At 34.5% G+C, this 19,904-nt stretch overlaps 1 protein-coding gene across 2 annotated transcripts in view; it reads right to left on the minus strand.

Moving 5' to 3' along the window:
* Edil3 (EGF like and discoidin domains 3) overlaps nucleotides 1–19,904 on the minus strand; it is a 394,473-nt gene that overhangs the window by 81,595 nt on the left and 292,974 nt on the right. For both annotated transcript variants that reach the window (XM_040271830.2, XM_005315666.5), the window contains one exon: nucleotides 19,657–19,841. In XM_040271830.2, coding sequence (XP_040127764.1) covers nucleotides 19,657–19,841 — 185 coding nt within the window. The remainder of the gene's footprint in view (nucleotides 1–19,656; nucleotides 19,842–19,904) is intronic.

Consider the following 19,904-nt stretch of genomic DNA (forward strand, 5'->3'; position numbering starts at 1 on the left):
ACTACTGTTATTTGGTGATATGCTGATTACTAATGGAGATTTAAAGTATCCCTCATGCTTTCAGAAATATGCATGACACTGTTTGCTTCTAGAGGTATGCTGTTATGTTTCTCCCATCAGAAACAAAATACTTTGAAATGTGCACTAAGGTGACTAAGTGGCTGTGAAGGTATACACAGGTTACATCCACCAGTGTGTGGCTGGACTAAGGGACCCTTTACAGAGGACTGGCTTCAGACATATTCACTGACACATGGCACCAGCTTCAGGACCCTCAGGTTGAACTTATCCTCTGTCTGCTTGAAAGGTTATACTTTCAAGCCTTGTAGGCTGTCAGCTGGAGCAGGTGTACCCGTCAAGGAGTTGCCTGGAGTTTGCCCTCAGAACCTTTTACATGATTTTATTTTGTGAGCTACTATTCCAGTGTAGGGAGCTTCTATGGAGAAAACTGCTCCTAACTCCTCTGCTTTTTCTGTTACCCACATATTGCACTGCTTTGTGCTTTGCAATTTTGGTGATTGACTCTGATTGCTTCCTGCTCAAAAAACAACTCAGCATTATAAAAACTAGAGTCACTTGACCAATAAGAATAAGTGACTCATTTTATTCATCTTGTTCATGCTTTATTTTTGTCAAGTTTTTTCCCTTATCTGACTTGAAAATTTATCTAAAGAATTTTATAAGATACATATGAATCACAAAGATTAAATAATTACCAAGTTGTCATACAACGTTTATGGAAATAAGGTTCAGAGAAAATTTGAAGGACCTGGAGTTCTGGTACACTTTCTGTGAGCAACCAGTTGCCTCCTGACAGCTGTGTTCTGTGAGATCTACTAACTTAATGATCTTGAATGGTATGTGACTCAACATTTTAATATGATATTACAGACCCAAGGGGGTTCTCTTACACTCATGTCTTTGTTTCTGACATGAGAACAAGGTTCCTTCCCTCTCTGCATGGTCTTGTCTAGAGGAGAAGTTCTCCCTGGAGGAAATAGGGGGCACTGGTTGGCCTGTAGCTGCATCAGTCCAAAAGAAGACAGGGCAAGATTCTGAACAGTCTCTGGCTGGGATATAGTGGTGGACACAATATCTGTGTGCAGCTCCTGCATGTAATCAGAAGACCAAGAATATGATAGATAAAAAGTCTTTGCCATTAAAATTTGCTCATTTTAAAAGAGCAATTTGTTATGTATTTCAAAATAGTTTCATCAATTTTACTGAAATTAGAAAAGCCACACATTGCAGGTGCATAATTACACTTGCCATTAAACACAAACACAGATGCACACAACAAAATTAGATGCAATCATTTCATTGAGAAAAGAATGGCACTTGTTTCTCATTTCGTATTTTTTATTTAAACAATTAAACTAAGTTTTGTCTTCCTCAAAGAATGCAGAATATGTATTGTGTGTGTGTGTGTGTGTGTGTGTGCGCGTGATTTCACATTTTAGGTGAGAATTAGTGATGATGTCATTCTGGAATTAGGGAGGGGGAGAATCTTCATCATGTCATAGATTAGGCCTTCTTTAGCAAAACCACAATAATACTAAGTCGCAATCAACTCTACATGGCAGACACTGCAAAAAACAAATCTGCCTTCAATCCTTCTATAATGGCCTTTGCTATAATTTCACTACTATATCTGTGTGGGGAACAAGGCGAGGGAATGTGTGCATTCATTACATTCATTGCTCACATGCTGGGAAGTACCGAAACTGCTTTCATGATGTCATCTCCCTTCAGCTCTACAGTAACCCCTGGAGGTTAGGTTGACCTCATTGTGAAGATGAGGAGTTCTGCACATACACAGCTAATAAGAATAGTAAGACCTGGGCCCAGCAGTGCACATTTGTAATCCCAGCAGCTTGGGAGGCTGAGGCAGGAGGATGGCAAGTTCAAAACCAGCCTCAACCAAAGCAAGTTGCTAAGCAACTTAGACAGACACGGTCTCTAAATAAAGTACAAAGTAGGGCCGGGAATGTGGCTAAATGGTTGAATGTTCCTGAGGTCAAGCCCCAGTACCTGCCCCACCACAAAAAAATATATATAGTAAGAAACAGGACTGGGTATAAGTTATAGCTCAGTGGTAGAGTGCTTGCCTAGCATGTGTGAAGCACTGGGTTCAATTCTCATCACCACATAAAAATAAATAATAAATTAAATGTGATCAACAACTAATATTAAAATTAAAAAAATAGGATGAAGCACAATTTGAAGCATAGTGAGATCTAATCTGGTATTTTACCTTCTTATCAGTCAATAAATCCTTGAAAGTAAACAACCTTCTGGTATAGGCTGGTTATGCCTCTGATAAGAGGTCCATAACATAAGTCCTTTAGGTGAGTGACCTGTCCTTATACTTACAATTTTGGAAGACAGATTTTATAATTTTATTCTTACAAATTCTTTGACCTTCTTTTTTTATATATATCATAGACAGTAAGACCATACTAATGCTTTTTAAAATTAAGCTTAACAAATTTTAATGACTTCTTTTCTGTAAACACACATACCAGGGATTGAACTCAGGGACACTCGACCACTGAATTACATCCCCAGTACCCTCTTTTGTATTTTATTCAGATACAGGGTCTCACTGAGTTGCTTAGTGCCTCACTGTTGCTGAGGCTGGATTTTTAACTTGAGATCCTCCTGTTTCATCCTTCACAGATGTTGATATTACAGGTGTGCACCACTGTGCCTGGCTAGATGATTTCTCAAATCAGTGTTACTTGGGAATAAGTAAAATGAACCCCACATCAGAATTCTCACTAGTATTAGCTCTAACCAAAAAATAATTTACTTGGGTATCTATGGAAATGAAGCTTTTTTAATTTTATACTTTGATTCAACTTTAGGAGGCCAGGGAGCAAAGTTCACCTTTACAATGTTAGAATAACTAAATCTCAGCCAAGAGTCTGCTGATCACTTAATATTTCCCATTGTAGGCTAGTAATTTTATTTTCCTTCTTTCCAACTCTCATTACAAAAACTTTTTTAGTTTTAATATTAAATGATATATTTTTAACTTCTCTTACCTAGATTAAGAAATAAAACCAGTTACATTTTTAAAATGATGATCTCAAAATTAGATTCATTTAATCCATAATAAATATTTATGTGAATACTTCTTAAAATAGGGCCATTCATTGGTACAACTTTTCCATTAAGTATTTTAAATTTCATTTTACTATTATGTTATCATTTTATTTAATATGATATGCAGAGTGTACTGGTTAGTACACCAAAAACTTCTCTCAGATTGTTAGGAACTGAACTTCTTCCAGTTTTTCAGACACTTTATAACACTTCCAGCACTACACACATTATTCCTTCTGGAACTATTTTATTTTTTCTACCTTCTTTCTCCTATGTGGAGGCACAACTAACGTTTGCCCTACTCTGATCTCGAGACCAGATCTCTGCCATATGTTCCAATAGAGTCATAATTTAATATTTTATGTGCTATAAACTTAAAGGCAAGAACCTTTTGTTTCTTCTATAACTCTGGAACCCAGAGTCTTAACCTTGAATTCATTCAATACCTATCTGTTAAATGAATAATGTGTGATCTTGGTCACATTGAAAACGTGAAAGTTTTGTGTTAAAAAAAAAAAAACCTTCAGAGGGTAGAAAAAATATTGATATGAAAACTATTACTCACCAATGCTTCCTTCCCGAGTAGCCTGAATGATGCTGCCATCTTCTCTTGACGATGGCAGCAGATCACAACATGTGGGGTTCTTGGATAAACATGGGTAGATTTAGTGTTTCTCACCTGTAGGATCGTTCTTGATTGTCTCTGGATTAGCTACTGTTTTACTACACTACTATAGACATCACATTTTCTTTCTGTGGATATGGGCTAGTATTAATAAGAAAGGTGGGTATTATTGTTTGTGGGATATTTCCTCTACTTCCAAGAGGAAACTGGGATCCAGAAAAGGCAGGCCGTCATCTTAGACATTTAAGATAAATTAACGAAACAGAAACAGGTTTTAAGGTAACCTAAGCACCATATTGAAAGATATTTCTTTGGAGTTCAATACCTTATTGCCTCAAGCAACAGTTAGGTAGGTTGAGATTTTTAAGACATCTTACATTCAGTACTCTTACAAGGGTGATTACAAAGTCCCTAAGAACGTGAAGGATTCCAGCACAATACAATTGCAAAGTTGTAAAAGCTTAGCTCTATGAGGAAACTAGTCTCGTTTAGAGCTGATTTGCTCTAATGTTCTTATCCCTCATATTAAACTGCTTTTTTCCCCTCACTGACTTCAACTTCTGTTTGTCAAATAAAAGATCAATGTCTTTGGCAGAGAAGATGACAATGACAGACTTGGCCAAAGTTACAGGACCATGATTTCACTACTCTCTTAGCTGGGCTCCAGCTCATTCAAAAACAGATCAAGCTAAACTTGAAGCAATAAGTTTTGGTCCTCTTCCCATTTGTCTGGATCTTATCTTAGGTTATGTCAGAGATGCAGTGTACAGCTGTGTGGGTTGTATCCTGAACAAGAGTACCCAACTGCAAGATTCAGGTAAAATATATCCCGGGGTCTGCTCACCAAGGCATGCTCTGGCATCACTTGTCCAACCAGAAAAAGGAGCACTTTTGCACAAATGTACCTTATGCACAGGGAGTGACTTAAGATCACTCTGGTTCAGGGGATATAATACACTTTTCTTTCTGTCCCCTGGGCTACTGTGATTGAAACTTGAAAGTTCTTGGATAGATCTGTCTCTAAAGTAGCACTAATTGGCTGGTGTAATGCCACCACTCACCTCATCATTTTCTTGTGCTTCTGTATGTATTTGGTGGTTAACTAGTAGAAAAAAAGTAATTCTCACTTCACGTTTGCTAAAATATAGCCTATCTGCTGCTTATATTTCATTTTAAACATATCAAGAAGTAGGCAAACTTTTCAAATTATAAAGGAGACAGAAATAAGATAGATATCTATAATATGTTTTTCATTTATTTGGTCCATTTAAAAAACCACCTTGAAAATGAACATATTTATGTTTTATATAAACACATCTTAGCATATTTTTAAAACCCCAAAGAATAAACTTTTGAAAGAGATTTCTAACTTTCTATATTTAAGCTTTATTAGCATTTAAATTCCTGATATTATTTATATATTGAATTTTTAAGTACTGTGTTTTTATTTCTAAGAACAGAATAATAGGAAGAACGCTGTGATTTCTTTTTAAGAGAGAGAGAGAAAGAGAGAGAGAGATAGAATTTTTAATATTTATTTTTTAGTTTTCAGTGGACACAACATCTTTGTTTGTGTGGGGTACTGAGGATCAAACCCAGCACCGCGCACGTGTCAGGTGAGCATGTTACAGCTTGAGCCACATCCCCAGCCCAACACTGTGATTTTAAAACTATATTTCCTTCCATAGACCAACGTGGCTAAAAAAGAAAGAAAGAAAGAAAAATAACACCAAAACAATCAGTAGTAAGAATTTCTTAAATCATAATTTTTTTTTGCTATGATTTTTTCTTAATTATCAGGCATGCTTCACCTCTTGTTGATTAGTATGATCTGGAAAATGAGGGACAAGTTGGCAATTAATATGAATAATAAACACAGAAAAGTGAAGTGTGCTTCTTACTCCTGAGTAGTTTTCATGTCCAGGCAGCTCTCTTTATACTTACCCTTTTAGACTGGGATACCTTCTACAAGGAAGTGCTCTTCCAGAAGAAGGAAAGCTGGGTGTTATGGTTTGGATATGATGGATATGAGTTGACCCTTGAAAAAGCTCATGTGTTAGGCAATGCAGGAATGTTCAGAAGTTAACTTATTATTCTATGATGGATGTAAACTCATCAGAGGATTAATCCATCTGATGGATTTCCTATTTTATTGGGTTACTGGATGTTAACTGTAGGCGGGTAGAAGAAGTAAAGTCACTAGGGGCGTGCCGTGCCGTTGGGGATGAAATCTTTTCCCTGACACATTTCTCATTTTCTTTATGCTCTTTGGCTGCCAAGGACTGAGCAGCTTTCCTCCAATATATGCTTTTACCATGATTTTCTCTCTCATCTTAGACCCAGAACATTGCAGTTGGCCAAACATATCTGGTCCTCTAAAAACATGAGCTCAAAATAAACCTTTCCTCCATTAAGTTTTTCTTATCAGGTTTTGTGATCACAACAAAGAAAAGCTGATGAACATACTGGGCTTAAAGAACAATGAATAGGGCTGGGGATGTGGCCCAAGTGGTAGCACACTTGCCTGGCATGTGCGGGGCGCTGGGTTTGATCCTCAGCACCACACAAAAAATAAAAGATGTTGTGTCCACTGAAAACTAAAAAATAAATATTAAAAAAATTCTCTCTCTCTCTCTCTCTCTCTCTCTCTCTCAATCTCTTTACCTACTAACTGTGTGATATTAAGAGTGGTATTATATCCCTCAACATCAGTTCCTTCTTCTGGGAGATAAAACACATGCCATTTCCATAAGGCTGTTGGAAAAAAAAAAGAACAATGGATAATGGATAAAGGTGGTGGTAGTAGCAGTGAGTATTAGCATTTTCCATTGATAACTAAGTAGAGCTATTGGGGGAAAATCCATATGTCCTGTCATTATTTGGAATATGTGAAATAAAATTATTCAAAGCTAGGGATGCAAAGTATCCATTATTTCCTCTTTTATCTTTGTCTTTTGAGTAAACAGAATATAGCCATAGGATTTAGGGTAAAAATTAGTTAATCTCTAGAGTAGCTGTGTTATTTGTGAGGAAAAGGTTGGATAAAGAACTTGCACAAGCCCTCACACCTTTCTGGGTATGATGCAGAATATTTTATTATTTATGTGAACCTATTCAATTTTCCAACAGCCTATTGAAATGGCGTGTGTTGTATCTCCCAGAAGAAAGAACTGATGTTGAGGGATATAATACCATTCTTAATATCATACAGTTAGTAGGTAAAGAGATCAAGATTTGAGCTCAAGTCCTAAAGACTATATGTTGTTCAAATGCATCCCCTGAACTAAAATCGAAAATAAAACAAAATGACAAACAACTAGAAGATCTTAAATGTAATCTAGTACAATTAAATGTAATCTAGTACAATACCCCATTTAATTCAAATGTATGAAATGTCAAGATCAATGTACTGTCATGTGTAGCTAATAAAAAAATGTAATCTAGTACAATTAAATGTAATTTAGTATAATTTCTACAAACTGTAAACACAAGATCCCAACTATCAGTCACTCAAGGATATTACTGGCAAATTCAACCTACTCCTGAGCTAGAAAATACTGAACAGAATTCTTATATAATGAGAGAGACTAACTAGGGGATCGGATGAAGCCTTTGGATCCAGACATAAATCCAGGTGAACCATTCTGAAAAGGTTCATCTGATCCCCAGAAATCCATTATGCATAGAAAAGCTAGAATTAAAAATTAGCAGCTTCATTTTGCCTAAGAAAACAATGAAGATTAAGAATTTTGAAGTGGAAGTCAATTTAAAGCACATTTACTTGGAAGTTAATAAACTTATTGGACTTTTCAAATATCTGTTCATCTATTTTTAGAAGCACAACACAAAACAATAGCAGATAAGCAGTCTACAAAAATCATTATCTACTGACCAAAATCACCACTGTACCAGAATTGTAACTTCATTTAATTAGATACACCAAAGGAAAGAAAGCAAATGAGCCAGAGTAAAAATAGGGTTGCTGCATTTAGTAAATGAAATTTGGGATTCCTAGTTAAATTTGAATTTCAGATAAACTAAAATTTATTTTAATCTAAGTATTTTTCCTATAATATTTTGGACAACATTATACTAAAAATTATTCATAATTTATCTGAAATTCAAATTTAAATAAGCTCCCTACATTTTTATCTGGCAACTTTAAAGGATAGAAAAAGCCATGTATAGTTTCACTAGGTACTGAGTTATTCTAATCAATAAAATAATCCACAACGTTTTTATAGCAATTACCTCTTAAGCACTTCATGAACAATAATCCACTTAATTGTGAATATAACCCTATAAGAAAAATACTGTAGACTATTACTTAGAAAATAAGAATATTGAGATCATAACAGATGGAATCACTTGACGTAGTCACACAACTAACTAGTGATGGAGAAAGTATTTGAACACAGATGGTTCTGTTATAATTTAACATCCTAACAACCATTATGATAGGTTGTCTCCTACTAAATGTATTAGTGTATTCAAAATTATTATATAACATGTATACAGATTGACAATTTTTGAAAATATTATTTAACAAACTTTCAATGTGCATCAAGTCACTAATTTACACAAAGCCTCTTTAGAAACTGATAATACTCATGGCCATAATTAGGAATATGTTATGTGACATATATATGCTCATATATATAGCTATCCATATATACATGAGCAGAAATGTGAAAAGACTAACAAAATAGTAAACTGTTTGAATTTCTTAATACCATATAAAAGACATTTATACTATATATAAACACACACACACAAACACACACACACACACACACACACACACATCCTAGTCAGAGAATACTGGAATTACAGTTATCAATGCAGATCCAATACAGATCCACTTTATCATGGATTTTATGTCTGATTCTATATGTATATCATTGATATACTTTATTTCCTACAAAATTAGAAGAAAATAAAGATTTGTTGTTCAGAGTTATTCAATAAACACCAGATCAAACTAAGGCAGAATTTTCCAAGATAGCGTCCTGTTACCATGACATTTCTTTGATTTGAAGTATTCCAGTACTCTTCCTCTAAATATCAATTAGATTCATAGTCAATTTTCAATGTGATATGTTTATAAGCAAACCCCATTCAAATTGTTGCCTCAAAATAGTTCCTATTTTCTCAGACTTCACCTTGCACAAAAATCTAAGGATATGTTATTAGTTCAAAAAGCACATTTTCTTGCCCAAATCAGACCCCAAAACATCAGAATCTTGGAGGATAGAATTCAAAATCTATGTTTTTCACTAAGCCCATGCAGCTGAGTCCAAGGCAGAAGGTCTCCCAACCATACTTTGAGTTAATGACTTTGACACCCAAGATGCGAGAAGATACAACAGCTGGTAGTATGGGTTTCTTTCTCCCATTGAGAGCTTTAAAGCTGTTTTATTTTTAGAATTTTCCCTATTTCCCATTACAGAGTTTGAGGCAGCTGTAGAAAACATACGCATATATATTTAGTGTTACATTCTAAAGTACTCTTCGATCCATTATGCTGTATTACAGCTCCTCCCACATCATCAGGCATATGCCTGACAGAGCAGATGGGTCCTGTGGCACTCATGAAGGTTCATCAAATCCCATAGCACTGGGGATTAAACTTCACAGTACTTTTCTTGAAAGAAACAAAGGCTGCACCCCTAAGAGATGGTAGGATGCTGGAAGTATACTTCTGTCTTTAAAATTTTCTGATTCAAAAGACACTGAGCAAGCAGATGAGAATATACATGGAACAAGAGGCTACAGTTTGACTTGTTAAATGTGGATTATGTAGTAAGAAAAACAAAAACAATGGTCTTTTCATAATTTACAATTCCTGTTAGCTAGCACATAGAAATGTACTATCAAAAAACAAAAACAACTTAGAGAAGTCAATGTAGATGGCACATTTAACTCATGACAGAGGTTCACTATTCTTCAGTTATGTCTAGGCTAACTTTAGGTTATGTACCATTTTTCAAAAAAAATGAATGAAAATTGTTCTGTGAATCCATTATGCAATTTTAAATTCAGATATAGACCTAGAATTAATAACCTTGTTTGATACTGAGGGGGTCTATAATAAAAACTGCAGAAAGCAGTGAATTGAAAACTCATTTTTTGAATACATGTACTTTTCATATCATAATGAAGAAAATCATGTTGATTAAAAAAGAAAGTTGCTAATGTTATATCCATGTGTCAGACATAACCATGGAAAAAGAGGTACTAGATGGAAGAGAGAGAAACTGGATTTTGGGACCAAGTTTTCTTGTTTAAAGAATAAAATCAGGTAATCTCTGAAAATTGTTTTTTCATATTTGAGAACGAATACCTTACACAAATGGTGATATGTATCCTGATTATTTAAAATATACACTAAAGAAAATTAGTATAAAAGCCCATTAAAAAGAAGAAAGTGTTACAGAAATGCAATTCAATTAATACCACATATTACAAAGTAGTTCCTTGGGGATATTAAGTTGGCTATTTTTAAAAAGAACTTCCTTATGAAATAAGTTTAAAAGTCACTAAGTAAAATAAAGTTAAACAAATCACTTCCCTATAGCATTCCTGGGAGTCTTTACTATGTTAATACACATGTGCAATAGTTATAAGAAATGATGAAAAATTTACCAAATTTATTTCCACATTGAACTTTTTCTTTTTGGAAGCACCTTATGGAAGCAATGCTTTTCAAGATATATTTTGGAAAATGTTGATAAAATTAATTATTTGGAGAGAAAGAGAATCTTATTTTGGAATATTGCATTTTTAGAGTGATATGTCTAATTCCAACCTTATCAGTTCATAATTAGATTAGGAAAAAGACCATTTTGAAAACTATAGGGGCAGTTGTGCTCAGGAAGACTCTATTCTGGTAGCAAAACTATATGAAGAAAAGGAGTGTCTGGAAAATAGAAATTGTGAATACTGAGAAACAGCTTAGAATCACGACAAGAACCAGAACCAAAAGAGTAGAGGGGTGGAGATCCTAACATGGAGTCAAGATGGCAGCAAATTGCCTCCAGACATGCTGAGAAAGCCTTGTCAAGGTGACAGACATCAGGTGGCCCCTCAATAGACAGACAGGATCTGAAACTTCCATGGAGATACAAGAATCAGAGGCTAATCCTGGGCAAAGAACCTAACTAATGAGTCAGGCAAACCTTGTTCTGCTTGGTACTGAGGTGGCAATATCACCTGATCAAAGAAATGCACATCTATTTTTGTTCTAAAATATAAATTAATTTCCAAAAGTGATTAACTGGGACCTGTGGGCAAATAGATGTGAGCTTAGCCACATCTTAAAGGATCTCAGAGAAGAATGTGACCACAGGTTAATGCAAGAAAGGACATGGCTAGGCGGACCTACAGTTCTCGGGATATGTACCATGCAGGTGAACTGTGACAGCAGTATAAAACAAATGAGACAGAAGAGATTTAATAGTTGCTTCACTGTGCCACGTTTCCTCAACAGAAATGTTAATTTATTAATAAATAGATAATGAATACGATATTTGTTATAAATAAATTATTTTAGTTTGATATTAGCTAACAAATACTTTATGAATGAGAGATATCTATAATATGAATATAAGCAAAAGTGAATTACCTATTCATTACAGCATTGCTGGCTTTAAGGAAAAATTACGAAGGTCTCTAGGACAAAGCAATGCATAGGAATCAGGTGAGTTTAACCATTATTAAGACTGCCAGACAGATCAACATTCACTAAAATGCAATAAGTGCACAACAGGCACAATCCTGGGTTGTAGGAAGGAAATATTAAAATTTCTCCTCCTGTTTTTTATTTGTTTTATTTTAAATAAAAAAGAGTGGAATTGGGCTGGACAGGGTGGCATGTGCTTATAATCTCAGTGAATTAGTAGGCTGAGACAAGAGGCTCACAAGTTTGAGGCCATACCCTCAGCAACTTAGCAAAACCCTGTCTCAAAATAATAAATAAAAAGGACTTGGAATGTATCAGTGGTAAAGTACCATTGGGATCAATCAGCAGTATAAAAATGAATAAAAAAAAATAAATTGCATTTCTCATTTTTTAAATATTTAATATTGTGTAGGTATTCAATGTTGAATAATGCTATAAAGGTTAAATTTTATGATAGGAAACCACAAATTAGTTGACCAGCAGGAGCTGCAAATATACCAGTTGCTCTCATCCAAGATAGGGTAAGTGGCTGGAACTGCGTTGGCTAGGATTTGGCGATAGAAGGGATCCCTAATCCCATGGAAATCCTGAAGCTAGTCACGACACTCACTAACTGGTCTAATAAAGATTGTGGTAAAAATTATCACACAAGCTACTTAGCATGTGTTTTCTTCTTTCCACTATATCCTGGCCATGAAATCTTTAGCAAGCTTCTATGACTCCATGACCTCATTATGAAACAAACATAGCTAACTTTGAGGGCTACTTTGAAGACAATGAGATCGGATCAAAATTTATTTCAGTTTTCTTTGAGAGTCTTTATAAAATGTTCATCTTATTTAAAAGGGTATTACCAAATTCTAATTTTTACTCACTGGCATATTTCTTTAATTTATATTTTTAGAAGAGAACAGTTTATCAATCTTGGAAACATATTTTGTTAGTGCAAAAGTAACTGATATGCAACAAATAAATAATCATTTGCACACAAAGAAATCAGAAGTCATTTAATGCTCATGATCATAAAAACCTGAACGGGCCTGCTGTGCATATACAAATTCTGCTGTTCAGTTTTTCAGTGGTTTCAAATACTGCTTCTAAACAGAACCATCCAACTTCCCTTATTTCTATTTATTGCTTTGTTAATGTTGAATCTATGAAAAGTAGGGCATCAGTAACCATATATGCAGGTAAACACAATGTTGAATATGACTTTCTGTACCTTGCAACTGGCATTGTGTTTTGTTGGGGCAGGTGCCTCAAATATATTTATTTAAATTAAAAAATTATGAAGTCACTCAGAATAACTTCTGATCCACAAGGATTCCACCCAATTTTTATGTACCACCAGGCTTATCTTTCCAAGGCTGCACCATTTTATCAAACCCTAATCTTTTTCCTGTTACCATGATGGTTTCCTTCAAATATTTTTCATGATTTTCTATATTTGTTTGTGTATTGGTACTTAATAATGGCACATATGTCTTCTTTCCCAGTCTTGGGGAGTTTTTAAAAGAGGTATTCTTTTTTTTTTTTTATTAGTCGCTCATGACAATCCAATGATCTTGACATATCATACATTTGAGACAAATGGGGTATAATTTCTCATTTTTCCAAGTGTAAAAGAGCTATTTTTGAAGAGATATAACACACAAGTGACCAAAAATTAGAACTGATGGAGAGGTAAAAGCTATATATCAGAAATTAAGTAGATATGCTATGCATTATATAAATATTAACATTTCGGAAGGTTCTATTTAAAGTTAAGTGGCTATTTCTGTGCCAATCACTAATTATAGTGTCTTTTTGTTAACTTCATGCTTAGGTTTCATATGGAGAAATCAGTTGGTTCTCCTTATAACTTTTATTTCTTTGAATTTAGCCAACTATCATATAGGTACTAAAATTTTGTAGATACTAGATACTAGAGATGTGAGAGTTTTTAAAAGCAGAAGGTATACCTGGAAGTGATCTCTTTTGTAATGTCTGCATCTTTAAAATAACAACAAAAAAAAGCTGAGTCCCAGAATATTGATGTGATTTATCTGCTGCCCAGTCCATATATCTGGATTTCAAATTATGATCTCAGTATAGTACATTATTCCTGGCTGAACTTTTCTTTGCCCGCTAAGTATTTCTACACAAATATCCTACTCCATTTTGTTTTGTTTATTAAAAGATCTATTTTTGAATTAGATAGTAGAGACTCCCTTTGACAGCATAAAATTATGATAAAACTTTAAGGATGATTTATAGTCTATGTATGGCAGGGGCATTCTTTGATTCATTTAGTGTCATCCAGAATATATCAACATTATGAAAGCAGGGAATAAAGCACACAAAATAAGGTGCACTGCTTGATCTCTTTCAGAACTTCTTTATAGGCGATCTTTCACATATCTTACTGTTTATTCTCTATGAAAATACTTGAGTTGTGAGTTGAAAATCAGAATAATCCTTCACATTGACAAATAATTCCTAGAGGCCTAGTGGTCACTTGATCCTTGAAAACCTTTCCTTCAACTGCCCTGTAAATAAGTAGTCCATAGGGAAAGGAAAGTCAGTGGCTTTTTAAAGAGTTGTGAATTTTGTGGCTAGAATATTCCCTTTCACAATTTTGAAATGAACTAAATTACATAAGGCTTATTTAATTTGAAAGTTGAATTCAATTGCTTTCCTTCACGATTCCACAAAATTAGTATTGAAATGAGGCTCTGTGGGGTTAGATGCAATTTTGATAAAGGTCAACATAAAATGTGCAGTCTAACAACTCTATTAATTCTACTAATTTGATTGAAATACTATGTAGACTGCCTTAAATTAACAAATGTCCTGTGAAATAGACCAAAAGGACATTTCCTAGGTTACACTGTGACATTTGCTTCCTGATGGTCATTTGTATTGTTACTCTTTGTGAATTTTTACTAGATTTATTTATGGACAGTGATTTCCCATTTTCCATAGTCATCACCAATAAGACAGTGAATGCATACAAAGTGTATGCACTGTGAAAAACGTTAAGATGTCTTATTTTAAAAAAGTTTTAAAATTAATCAATCCAGGTTCATTCTTAGAATGTCCTTGTTTAGCTTCATGCACCACACCAAAATACATTAGTGTATTTCTTCATGATTTATGAGATAATCACAAGTGATGCCCCTCTTTCTGATAGAATTCCATTAAACATCTTAATTTCATAATTAATTTTGATCAGTTTGTTTACTCTAAGCATGAATAAAGGAAGAATTTACTGAATCTGTTAAGTCAGTGGTAGTGAATATAAAACACTTAACCATTCTAGTAAGATCAGAATTTCAGTAGAGAAGATTGGTAAATGGTAATAGTAAACTGGAAATACTCATTTTAATTTATTAATATCTATTATTACTACTTCCAGGTAAAGAAGTTGAAAAATCTGATACTACCAGATACATACATTTCAAATATTTTGTTTACCAATGCCATGGCTTTTTTTGTGTGTGTATGTGTGTGTGTGTGTGTGTGTGTGTGTGTGTGTGTGATACTGGTGATTTAACCCAGGGGTACTCTATCACTATGCTACCTCCCTAGCTCCTTCTTATTTGACTCTCCTGCCTCCGCCTCCTAAGCAACTGGGATTGCAGGAGTGTGCCACCATGTGTGGCATACTAATGTCAATTTAGGTAATTTATCTACATTATTGGCTATTTGCAGCCTATCCACTAATATAATGCTTTGCATTTTATTGTTTTATTGGAAATTCCATTTTGAATTGAAGTGTACACATCCCCACCCCCCACACACATTTGCATTCTTAATTGGTGGTATCAAATGTTTTCATCTTAAAGTTACCCAAACCACCAGAAGAGAAAGAAAGGACTTCCCAGTACTGGATACATATACCACGAGCTTATTTAATCCATATAGCAATCTGACACAATTCCAAGCTTCTTTACAAAGAAAGTAACCAGAGAAGCCAATAGTTTGATCCTAAAAAAATCTCTGTAAGTGAAATATCACTTTATTTTTATAACAAGGTTTAAAATCTAATCCAATAATGTGTTGGGGATATCCAGCCATGAGTCAGGAATGAATGACTTAGTATTTTTCCAATTTAAATGTTGATAAGATTTCTGAGAGGCAGAAATTGCAATTTTAAGTTTTAGGAAGCTTTTGTAAAACACATTGTATGGCTTTTGGCTAAAAGTTTTGGTTGAATTTTAATGTTTTGGAGGACATCATAAACACCACAGTGATAGAACAGCATTCTTTCAGAGTTCTGAAAAATGCCTCATCTAGGACTGCTGTGGATGTGACACATTTTTTAACAAGTTCAGATAGAAGTAGCATAACACTTTTATGACTAACAGTAACTCAGGGAAGCTAATCAGTTCCATATGCCCACTTCTTTTTTTGGCACTAGGGATTTAACCCAGGGGCACTTTACCACTGAACTACACTCTCAGTCCTTTTTATTTTTTACATTTTGAAACAGGGTTTTGTTAAGTTGTTGAGGCTGGCTTTGAACTCATGATTCTCCAATCTCAGCCTACCAAGCACCACTGTGCCTAGCTGGTCCAGTTTTTAAAAATAACACAGTAGCCTTTAACTTTATAGAAGAGACTGGAAGAAATACTAGAGTTGTAACGAGTATACAATGTTAAAAATGTTAAAATGATTTGTGAGTATGTGGGAGTTAAAAAAAAAAAAGAACAGAACAGTAAAACCCTCAACCAAAACTAAAATAATGATTCCTTCAAATATGTCACAGTTAGGTGTAAGAGTATATGAAGGCTTCATTTACAAAAATATATCTGCAGATCTATTTGATTAGGTTTTGTCAAACACATTAAACTGAAATAACAAAGGATCACATGTATAGTTGTTATATGGAAGAAATTTCTTAAAAATCAATCAGTAAGAAATTAATAATGAAGGAAAGGAATTTAAATGACAGAAATGTCTTTTCTTCTGAAGAGTGTATTTAAAAATATAACTAAATTTATAACTCCAAAAACCTCAATTAGCAATAAAAATTGATATCTATATCAGCAGCTCCCAAACAAAATCACCCCATGCATTGTTATCTATAAAAATATTAATCTTATTATTAACAAAGACACTAACAAGCACTAATGCCAACAATGCAGCTGAGCAGATTATATTCTCCTGAGGGGAAAATACTAAAAATAGTTGCAATACTGGAGCTTTTTCTTGCATCAAGTCAGAAAAAAAATAAATTAAAAAGAAAGATGTCAATTTAATTTGCCTTGAGGAGTCTGAATATGTTTGACACAACAAAAATTAGACATCTACTGGAAGAACTGGTCCTTGAATTGACAGAAAATCTGTCATCAGCAGGATGAATCGATTCCAGCAGGCAAGAGACTTTAAGGAGACAGTTGAAAAGCCATCTGAAACATAGTGATGGATAGAGGGTTTGCAATGAAAAAAATCACACCCTGATTCATGTAAAATATTTGTCTTATTTTTATCTTTCTCAAGAAAATTTGCCACTGGCAATTGCTTTATGTGGATACGTCTAGTCTACCAGCCTGAGTTACTTTTGGAGTGTAAAATGTTTTGTCTTATTCCAGAAGGCATTGAGACTCACAAATAATATTAGCTATTCCAAGTTAGCATAAAATATGACTTGAATATTTACAATTTAAAAATAAATGATAGCAACAAAGAAGTTTAACTTTACCATTGTCAAGTCTAACAAATGGAAGATTTTTTTCATGATTTCTTCATAGTAAAAACTCAAAAGGTTATATATTATTAAAATTTAGCTGTTGTATTAAAATGACTGCTTTTAAACAATACAGGCAATGTCCTAGTCTTCCTAAAGCAAACGAACTAGGGCAAAAACACAATTTTTAATACAGTGTCATGATGTTACTGTGAGAAAATTATGGAGAATGCATGAATTCAGCAGCCTTCCTTATCCCTGGCTTCACTTTCCACAGTATTAGTTACACAGTCAACCTTGGTTTGAAAATATTAAATGGAAATTTCCAAAATTACATGGAAATTCTGAGTACTGTGATGAAATACTATGCTGTTCAGTCCTGTCCTGCTCAGGATGTGAGTCATCTCCTCGTCCAGTGTACACAACCCCTACCTGCCCACAGATCCATTAGCAGCCATCTTGGTTATAGAGTGACTGTCACAATATTCAAATGATTGTGTTCAAGTGACCCTTATTTTACTCAATACTGACCTCAAAGCTTGGGAGTAATAATGTAAAGGTGGCACTTTGGCATAAGGACAAACTAACTCTAGTAATTAGTGGCAATGCTACAGCTCACGTAGGAAAATAAAGACAGTATATGTAGGGTTCAGTATTACCCATGGATTCAGAGATCCACTGGGGATCTTGGAATATATCCCCCAAGGATAAAGAGAGACCACAGTATATGAGAAGGGATCTAAATCAGATGTGGGTAGGATGCAGCTGGCAGCCAAACCATCACAGAGAAAGGTAGATCCAAAGTGCTCTCCCTATTCTTTTCCTCTAGGAAGAGGATTTATGAAAAAATGGGAAGAGACAGATAGTGTTTCCTTTGAGAAACTAAAGTGAATTTAAAAGACTATCATAAAGACGAAATGGGGCCAAGTCATGCAAAGACTTTTAGACTACATTAAGGAATCTGTACTTTATTCTGAGGCTGAAAGAAAGTATTTGATATATTTTTAAATAAGGGAATAAGAGTAATATTTTCATATTAGACACACACACACACACACAGTAGTTACAGCTCCAGAAATAGATTTTTTTTTAAAGGACTCACATCAGAAACAAGAAAGCTGATTAAGAGACTTTAGCAGAATCCCAAGTGAAAGGTTGGTTGTACAGATTATGACATGACAGTGGGGATGACAAGAAGTGATTTAGAGTACTTGAATCTTCTATATAGTAATTGAAATTGCCAGGATTTTCTAAAAATGTTAATCTGAGTTGATAGAGTTAGTGAAAGAGACATCAGCAGGAGGGTAACAGCGGGGCTTATAAAGAACACTGGGAAACATCAGCTAGGAGGAAAACAAAGTTTGGTGTCATATAAGTCAAGTGAAAGATAAATTTTAAGAAATACATTTAAAGAGCAGGAACAGAGTTGTTGCTGGCTTGTGTGTCTTCACTATTTATCATTTGGTGCTGCCTGGGTGCATCATGCATAAACATTTGCAAAGCAAATGAGTTAATTTAATAAACAATGTTACATGCAAGACAAAGATATCAGGTTGGGTGCTGGAAAGACAAAAAATACTTCCTACTTTCAAAACAGTAATACATGCATAATAATACACAATGTGTGATAGCTAACATAAGGGTTTGCTATAACTGCAGATAAATAAAAATCCATGAAGAATATAAAGGGAAAGAAAGGAAACAGTGAATATTTCTTGTTCCACGTTAAAAAAAAAAAGTAAAACCAAGTGAAAAGGCTTGAAAAGGGACTATTGCAAATTTCAGGTGACCTGATCAAATTTCAGATTTGGCAAATGTGACTTTTAGAGGGTTAGTATTTTCTATTTTTTAAAATTTAATAATTTCCAGGCATACAGTAATTATCACAAATTTTGAACTCATGCATACTGCATAACAATAAATAAGATTTGAACTTAGTTCTAGCAAGAAAAGTGATTATAAAATTGATATCTCTCTCTTTGCCATAGAAGACATTAAAAAATTCCATGCACACTTAAAATTACTCCACAAACGAGTGAGTTTCAAGGTTGTTTTAAAAAGCACTGTCAACTTATGTCATGTGCAAATGATAGAATGACTCTGTGGAATCTACACTTTCCTTCTATAAGCAAGTTCTGTCAGGTGAGTATAATAAAATTGCTCCATTGCCTAGCAGTCACAGGTAAAGAGCTAATATGTCATGAGTAGTGATACTATGAGACTACTGCATGTCAGTGACATGATTTCAATGTCCTTTGGATTCCTGCCATCAAACTTTCAAAATCAGTATTAACACAAAGCATTCAAAAAGATGCAAGTTAATGCAGAAGCTCTGCCATCTGCTACAGTTTGCAATATCAACCTGATAGCATCCGTAAGTCAACACCAGAGTGAAAATAGTCCAGGGACATGACTTTATAAGGAATTTTAGTTTTACCAATTTAGGTAAGCCGAAGTCAAACAAAGGCACACTTAAATTGTGTGAATGTAATTACTTCAATAGTCACCTAACCAACAGCAAATCTTGTAAGGCAGGGGACCGTGGGTGGTGAAACAACTTAAAAATGTTACCTGTAACCATTGTGATTGGTCATTGTGGCCAGAGGTCCAGGCATTCACTTTGCCTTGCTTGTCCAGCCGAGCTTTCCTGGGTTCCCAAGTGAACATGTCCATGTTGAGCGTTCTGAAGATGCTGGAGGCAGTGATCTGATAGTCTTGTATGTGTCCTGATTTCATCCCCAAAGGCTCAGAACAGCCTGAAAGAAAATGATAAAGGCTCTATGAGAAAAATTATTTGTCATCCTGTAGCTTTTCTGCAC

This window comes from Ictidomys tridecemlineatus, chromosome 1 (assembly GCF_052094955.1).
Source record: "Ictidomys tridecemlineatus isolate mIctTri1 chromosome 1, mIctTri1.hap1, whole genome shotgun sequence".
Lineage (NCBI taxonomy): Eukaryota > Metazoa > Chordata > Mammalia > Rodentia > Sciuridae > Ictidomys > Ictidomys tridecemlineatus.